At 52.3% G+C, this 7686-nt stretch overlaps 1 protein-coding gene across 1 annotated transcript in view; it reads right to left on the reverse strand.

The window, feature by feature from the left end:
• Positions 1 to 7087, reverse strand: part of TRIM28 (tripartite motif containing 28) — a 75674-nt gene extending 68587 nt beyond the window's left edge. The window contains exon 1 of the mRNA XM_075328696.1: positions 6678 to 7087. Coding sequence (XP_075184811.1) covers positions 6678 to 6924 — 247 coding nt within the window. The 5' untranslated portion in view covers positions 6925 to 7087. The remainder of the gene's footprint in view (positions 1 to 6677) is intronic.
• Between the last annotated feature and the right edge of the window lie 599 nt (positions 7088 to 7686).

A 7686-nucleotide genomic window follows, 5' to 3' on the forward strand; every position in this document is an offset into this window, starting at 1 on the left:
GATGCGGATTTTATTTTTTTTTTTTTCCCCATTCAAAACAGAAAATCCGCACCAAATCCGCACCAAACAATTGACATGCTGCAGTTTGTTCCGCATCAAAATCCGCGGCAAAATCCGCAGCGGAAAAATCCGCAGCATGGGCACAGCATTTCCAAAATGCCCTTGAAATGGCTGGGGAGTAGCTGTGCTGCAGATTTTCGGCAAATCCGCGCTAAATCCGCGTCAAATCCGCGATAAATCCTGTAGCGTGGGCACATAGCCTAAAGCAACCCGACACATGCAACTATGGCCTCTTTACTCTTCCGTTCTGACCTCTGGAACCCCCCTTCTCCTGCGGCAAACAGTTATGTCCGATGAAGGTCGGGAGTTTAGGACTAAATGATTTCATATTTTGTAACTGAATCAGCACAATAAACGTTTTGCTTATTCACCGTATACTTCGGAGTGCTGAGATTTTGCGCTCTTGTAAAGGTGCGATTATACTGAACAAGCGTTCTAAGGCTATGTGCCCACATGACAACGTACCTGCGGATTCTGCAGTGGAAAAGCCGCAGATTTATCTGGATTTTCCAGATAAATCCGCAGGTTTACGCAAGTACAGACACTCCCCATGTTATCCTATGCGATTTGGGAGTGCTGTATCAATGCTGTGGTATGTGCGGCTGTGGAAAATGCTGCGGATTTCCCGCAACCGCACGTTAACTGTATGTCAATTATTCATGCAGAAATATCTGCAGAATTCCTGCCTTTCCACTATGGAGATAGAGGGCGGGACGTCCGCAGGTATTTCCGCACTTGTCCCGCAGGTTTACTGCAACAAAAATGCTCGAATCCCGTAGCAATGGATAGCTGCGGGAAACCTGCGACAAAGTCCGCGAGTACATTGTCCTGTGGGCACATAGTGAAGCTCACGATAACCTGCCAGCGTACACAGCCTGCTGACCAACCGACAAGCAAAATGCTTATCAGTTGGGTGATATTATGGTTACACAAAAGATCATCCATCGCTCAGCACAGGGAATGTTTACGCAAGGCAATGTGCTGCCGAGAATGGCAGTCTACATGTACCAAGTGATTACAGATCATTCATTCCGCATCAGTTGTGTGAAGAAGCTATGATACGTTTGCCAATATTTACTAATCAGTGGCCATTTCACTACTTAAAATCAACAAGTCTTATTGGTCAGTAAGGCTGTGCGCGCACTGAGCGTTTTTGGCCGCAAAAACGCACCGTTAAACATGCGTTTTTACCGCCTTTGGGATCAATGCATTGCATGGGTGAAAACGCAGGAAAAAATTGACGTGTCCATATTTTTAGCTCAAAAACACACAGAAAAAAAAAAGTTGTGTGCGGACAGCAAAAACGGTAAGTCAGACTTTGCTGGGGAAGCAAAATCATGCAGTTTTAAGCCCAAAAACGCACCCGAAAAATGCTCAGTGAGCACATAGCCTTAAGGCCACGTCTCACTAAGCGACATTGCTGCGGAGTCACGCTTTTTGTGACGCAACAGCGATCTTGCTAGCGATCTCGTTATGTGTGACATCCAGCAACGACCTGGCCCCTGCTGTGAGGTCGCCGGTCTTTGCTGAATGTCCTGGACCATTTTCTTCAAAGGCGATGTCCTGCTGGGCAAGACGCATCGCTATGTTTGACACTGTGTGACAGGGTCCCAATGATAGCAGAGATTGTTATACAGGTCGCTACTGCGACTTGTATTGTTTCTGCATCGTTGGTAAGGTCTGACTGACATCTCACCAGCAACTTACCAGCGATCCTTATCAGGTCGCATCGTTTTCGGGATCACTGGTAAGTCGCTAAATGTTACGGGGGTTTAAGCCTACACCCCAACTACTAACGGTCACAGTGTACAGTCAGTGGCCCCCTATGGATCACATTGGATGAAGGGTGCTGATTTCTTGTTAGGATATCAGTCATTCTTTTGCAGAAATGATAATGCCAACTTGGCATGGTGGCTCAGTGCTTAGCACTGCAGTTTTGCAGCTCTGGGGTCCTGGGTTCATATCCCACTAAGGACACCATCTGCAAGGAGTTTGTATGTTCTCCCCATGTTTGCGTGGGTTTCCTCCCACACACCAACAAAAACATACTCAGGGAACCTAGATTGTGAGCCCCAATGGGGACAGTGTTGCCAATGTATGTAAGGCACTGTGGAATTAACAGCGCTAAATATATATATATTACAACTTTGATCTGCCATGGTGGATTATTTCAGACAATGACTAGCAACTTCAAATGGTGCAATATAGTTTTAAAATAAATAAATCTCACTGCTAGACATGTACAGTACAGAAGGATGACTGGTTATATTATATTTTTTATTAAATGCCTTATCACTTTACAATAAACTTGCAACAACTGATTTCCACCTATGAAACAGTTTGGAGAGTTTAGAGTGAAGATGGGGGCAGGGAGTTATCTGCACTTCCTGTCCATAGCCATGAGAGAAAAAGCAACATCTGGCTGATAAGGGAGAACAATAGAAAGAATTCAACTGCAGTGAATGGAGGGAAGATTACCTGGTGGTCTCCAACCTGTGGCCTTCAGCTTTAGGTAAATAACCCCAGCCAGCATGCTGTGCTGCAGCTCCCCACCCCCCAGGGTCCATTCTGTGCAGTGTGTACACTGGTATTTATGGCTCCACAAGATGCACCACTCTGCTCTGATGCTGGCTGGCTTTTGTGGTGTAGAAGTAGTACTACCTGGTAGTGTCTTGTTATTACAGGCCTTGGTGCACATGGTTCTTACAGTTCTAACTTTAGAGAGGCCTCAATGGAGACTTCGTTGGAATAAAAAAAAAAAAAATTCCCCCAAACATTTATATATCATGTATATCCCCCAAGATCAGACTTTCCTCTATAGAGAAACACTGGATAGATTGCCAAAAGTTGTCTTAAAAAGTCCATCTTCAGGTATGTCTACCAGGAAAGCTCTGCATGCTGATACTTTTTTTCTAGCATGGCTGTGTAGTACTAAAAGTAATATATATATCTATATATATAATTGCCTTATTCTGTCTGTCTATCTGTCTGTCTGTCTGTCATGCTCCAAAATTGTGTCCTTACGGTGACACAAAGCTGATTGGCCGCTGGGCTCGCCATGGCCCCGCCCCCCCACACGGATTGGCCGCTCGCCCAGGCTGCGCCCCCACACGGATTGGCCAGCCGCTCGCCCAGGCTCCGCCCCCCCCACAGATTGGCCTCTCGCCCAGGCTCCGCCCCCCCCACAGATTGGCCTCTCGCCCCGGCACCCTGCAGGCATTGGCAATTCGGCCACGCCACGCCCCGCCCCCCTCACGCAATGCACGTTAGCTCTGGCCCCACCCCCTCACTCCTCCCGCGCATTTCTCGAACTGACACGGCTGTCACGGAGGTGAGTACGGTACTCCCTGCCCGCCCCCCCCCCCCCCCCCCCCCGCACAGGACTGGTGTGGATACGTTGCTAACCATGCTCGCATGGTTACAAGCGCTGTCACGGAGGTGAGTACTGTACTCCCTCCCCCCCCCCTCCCCCCCCCCGGCCCCCGCTCGCACGGCAGTGGTGGGAGTGGTGTGGATACGTTGGTATCAAGCCCATCAAGGTCCTGCTGCGCCAGAAGATCCGCACGCACACACACAAACATACACACACATCAGATCACACTCACACTCACTCTTACACACACCTCACAAACACCTCACATCGCATCCACATACTCACAACATCCTGGGATATCGCTTGCTTCTCGGCGGCGAAAATGTGCTGTTGTGATCTTCCAGGACCTGACGGAGGATCACATGGCCAGAAGCATGTGATATCCCCGGATGTTGTGAGTATGAGCGCGTAAGTGCGATATCGTCAGTGTCTGTGAGTGGATGCGATCGGGTGTGTGTGAGTGGATGCGATCGGGTGTGTGTGAGTGGATGCGATCGGGTGTGTGTGAGTGGATGCGATCGGGTGTGTGTGAGTGGATGCGATCGGGTGTGTGTGAGTGGATGCGATCGGGTGTGTGTGTGTGAGTGGATGCGATCGGGTGTGTGTGTGTGAGTGGATGCGATCGGGTGTGTGTGTGAGTGGATGCGATCGTGTGTGTGTGTGTGAGTGGATGCGATCGGGTGTGTGTGTGTGAGTGGATGCGATCGGGTGTGTGTGTGAGTGGATGCGATCGGGTGTGTGTGTGAGTGTATGCGATCGGGTGTGTGTGTGAGTTGATGCGATCGGGTGTGTGTGTGAGTGGATGCGATCGGGTGTGTGTGTGAGTGGATGCGATCGGGTGTGTGTGTGAGTGGATGCGATCGGGTGTGTGTGTGAGTGGATGCGATCGGGTGTGTGTGTGAGTGGATGCGATCGGGTGTGTGTGTGAGTGGATGCGATCGGGTGTGTGTGTGAGTGGATGCGATCGGGTGTGTGTGTGAGTGGATGCGATCGGGTGTGTGTGTGAGTGGATGCGATCGGGTGTGTGTGTGAGTGGATGCGATCGGGTGTGTGTGTGAGTGGATGCGATCGGGTGTGTGTGTGAGTGGATGCGATCGGGTGTGTGTGTGAGTGGATGCGATCGGGTGTGTGTGTGAGTGGATGCGATCGGGTGTGTGTGTGAGTGGATGCGATCGGGTGTGTGTGTGAGTGGATGCGATCGGGTGTGTGTGTGAGTGGATGCGATCGGGTGTGTGTGTGAGTGGATGCGATCGGGTGTGTGAGTGTCGGCAGAGGACCAGGCCGTGCTGGAGGAGGCTGGGAGCAGAGAGGCTGATCATGGGGAAGAGGGGAATGCTGATGCTGAAGGAGGCTGGGATGGGAAGGCTGGGAGGAAGGAGGCTGGGACGAGAGAGGCTGATCCTCAGGAAGGCTGAGGAGGGGAGGCTGATGCTGAGGGAGGCTGGAAGGAGAGAGGCTGAGCAAACGTGCTCCATCCGCCATACTGCGCACTCCCCATCGTGCTGCATCCCCCATGCTGCGCACTCCCAAACGTGGTCCATCCGCCATGCTGCGCACTCCCAAACGTGGTCCATCCGCCATGCTGCGCACTCCCAAACGTGCTCCATCCGCCATGCTGCGCACTCCCAAACGTGCTCCATCCGCCATGCTGCGCACTCCCAAACGTGCTCCATCCGCCATACTGCGCACTAGAGCACGTTTGGGAGTGCGCAGCATGGCGGATGGAGCACGTTTGAGAATGCGCAGCATGGCGGATGGAGCACGTTTGGGAGTGCGCAGCATGGCGGATGGAGCACGTTTGGGAGTGCGCAGCATGCCGGATGGTGCACGATCGGGAGTGCGCAGTATGGCGGATGGAGCACGTTTGGGAGTGCGCAGCATGGCGGATGGAGCACGTTTAGGAGTGCGCAGCATGGCGGATGGAGCACGTTTAGAAGTGCGCAGCATGGCGGATGGAGCACGATGGGAGGTGCACACCTCCCCCCAACACACACACACACGCGCACTGCACAACACACACACACTAGGAATCACAAACAACGCCCTACACAGACACCCACACAGACAACGCTGCACACACAAATATACGCACATACTGCACAACACACACATTGCTCAAAACATACCTCCCCCCAAAACACACCACACCCACACAAACCGCACAACACACACACACACACACAACGCTACAGACACACAGCGCTCCACAAACAACGCAACACACGCAACACACATACAACACCGCTCTCACCCCCCGCGACACTCAGAACATGTACAGCGCCCTACACAAACACTTGGTAACTACACACAACAACATCTATATATATATATATATATAACAAAAATCATACATGAACTACACAATACGTAAATTCTAGAATACCCGATGCGTAGAATCGGGCCACCTTCTAGTATATATATAAATAAAAAAGTTGCGGCATTAAGGGACCCAGTGTATGTTCAGATGTGTGGGATCTGAGTGGCTTTGATGTGGATTTCATGTTATAAGACTACTATGTCCCCCATAAAAGAAAATACTAACAAGCAGTGCTGAATTATTTTCTGCACATGGAAAAGGCCTTGTGCAAAATCAAAACAAAAATCTGAAGGTCAGTGCTGGATATTCTCAGGGAAAAAAAAAGTGTACACTAAACCTACACTCAGAACAAACTTCTACACATGCAGACAAGCCCTAAAAAATAAATAAAAAAAAATCAAAGGCTGCACTAAGGCTCTGTGCTGGGATTTGTAGTAGTACAGCCGCGCTACAGGCTGATGGACTCCTGCACGTGGAGTAATCCGTGCTGATCCCTGTAGTCCCCCCGCGATGCTGGAAGTTTGGGAAAGTTATGGCGTCGGCCCGTCCTCCCACACCAGGGCGATCCCGCTCCTACAATCCCGGCCCGGGCCACTAGTCCTGGGGAGTTCCGCTCTGGGGTGCGGGCATTGTGCGACTTCTAGTACCACGTGCCGGCCTAGGCGGAGGAGCGCGGGGCTGCAGGGGGCGCAGCTGAGCGGGCGCAGCGTGGGGTTGCAGGCGCAGAGTGGGGGAGTAGCGTGGGGTCGCGGGCAGTGGCGCGGAGGTGTCCCCCGGCGCCATCGCGGGCCTGCAGGGCGGGCGGCCCTTTGTTCTGCAGCCCGGGCCTCATGGGCCTCTGTGGTGGCGGGAGAGGCCGCGCCGCTGGAGGCCGCGCAGGCCGGGGAGTCGGGCGGAGCAGACGCGCAGTGGCGGGAAAGCTCTTACCGGATCCGGGGTCGGAGCTGGCCTCGGTGGGCTCGGCGCTCAGGCAGATCTTACACATGGTGTGCAGGCACGGCAGCAGCTGAGGCTCCCGCTCCGCCCGCAGCCGGCCCTTACACACGCCGCAGTTCTCCAGCAGCTCCGGGCCGTCGGTCACGGGCTCCCCGCTGCCATTATCGCCGTTGTTATTGGTGGCGGTGGCGGTAGCAGTGGCCGTGCTCCTCTTTTCGCGCGTCACGGTGGCCGACATGTTCTCAGGGCAGCAGGCGGCTTCTCAGTATCACGATGACGGTGATTCCCCTGTGCTTCCTCTACAAGCGCTCTGGCTTATGGCGGATGAATACACACGAGGTGCTCGAAGCGCGGTACAGAAACCCCCGCTCTCCAGCAGCGGCGGAACAATCAATTAAAAGAATACGTGCTCGGAACGCGATGACGTCAGGAAAGGGGCGGGGGCTCACTCCGATGGCGCCATGTGGTGGCTGACTAACTGACTCCAGGCACTGATTGTCCGGACCTTCTTCTTTCCTCCTCGAATCCCTCCGCGCCTCAGAGTGGGCGCATCACTCCTCAGACGTTACAATGTGGCGCCACTGTCCTCTGTGTCCTGACTAAAATCACAAACTTATCAATTCGACGACAGAGACCACCATTATAATGATTCTTGACTAAACTTTACATTACAATTACCATTACTGATCCTCTAGTCGTCGTATAAGTATGGCTATGAAAAGTTACCTTAGTTTGTATGCCAAATTAAAATTTTAATGGCTGTGTGGCATCTCCTCCAACTTCAGTGCAAAAAAAGCTGTATAGGCTTGAAACACACGTCTGCAAAAAACGTGCGTGTCTCGCGGTACGTTTTTCGGGTGCGTGTTCAGTTTTGGATGTTCGTTTCTCCGGTACGTGTGACATGAGTGTGATGGCGTATGCTTGCCGTGCGTGCGTGTTGAATGTCCGTGTATGCGTGAGATACATACGTGTCATGTCCGTGTGCAGTCCGTGTGTCTTG

The sequence above is a fragment of the Anomaloglossus baeobatrachus genome, chromosome 11, assembly GCF_048569485.1.
Source record: "Anomaloglossus baeobatrachus isolate aAnoBae1 chromosome 11, aAnoBae1.hap1, whole genome shotgun sequence".
In the NCBI taxonomy this organism is placed as follows: Eukaryota; Metazoa; Chordata; class Amphibia; order Anura; family Aromobatidae; genus Anomaloglossus; species Anomaloglossus baeobatrachus.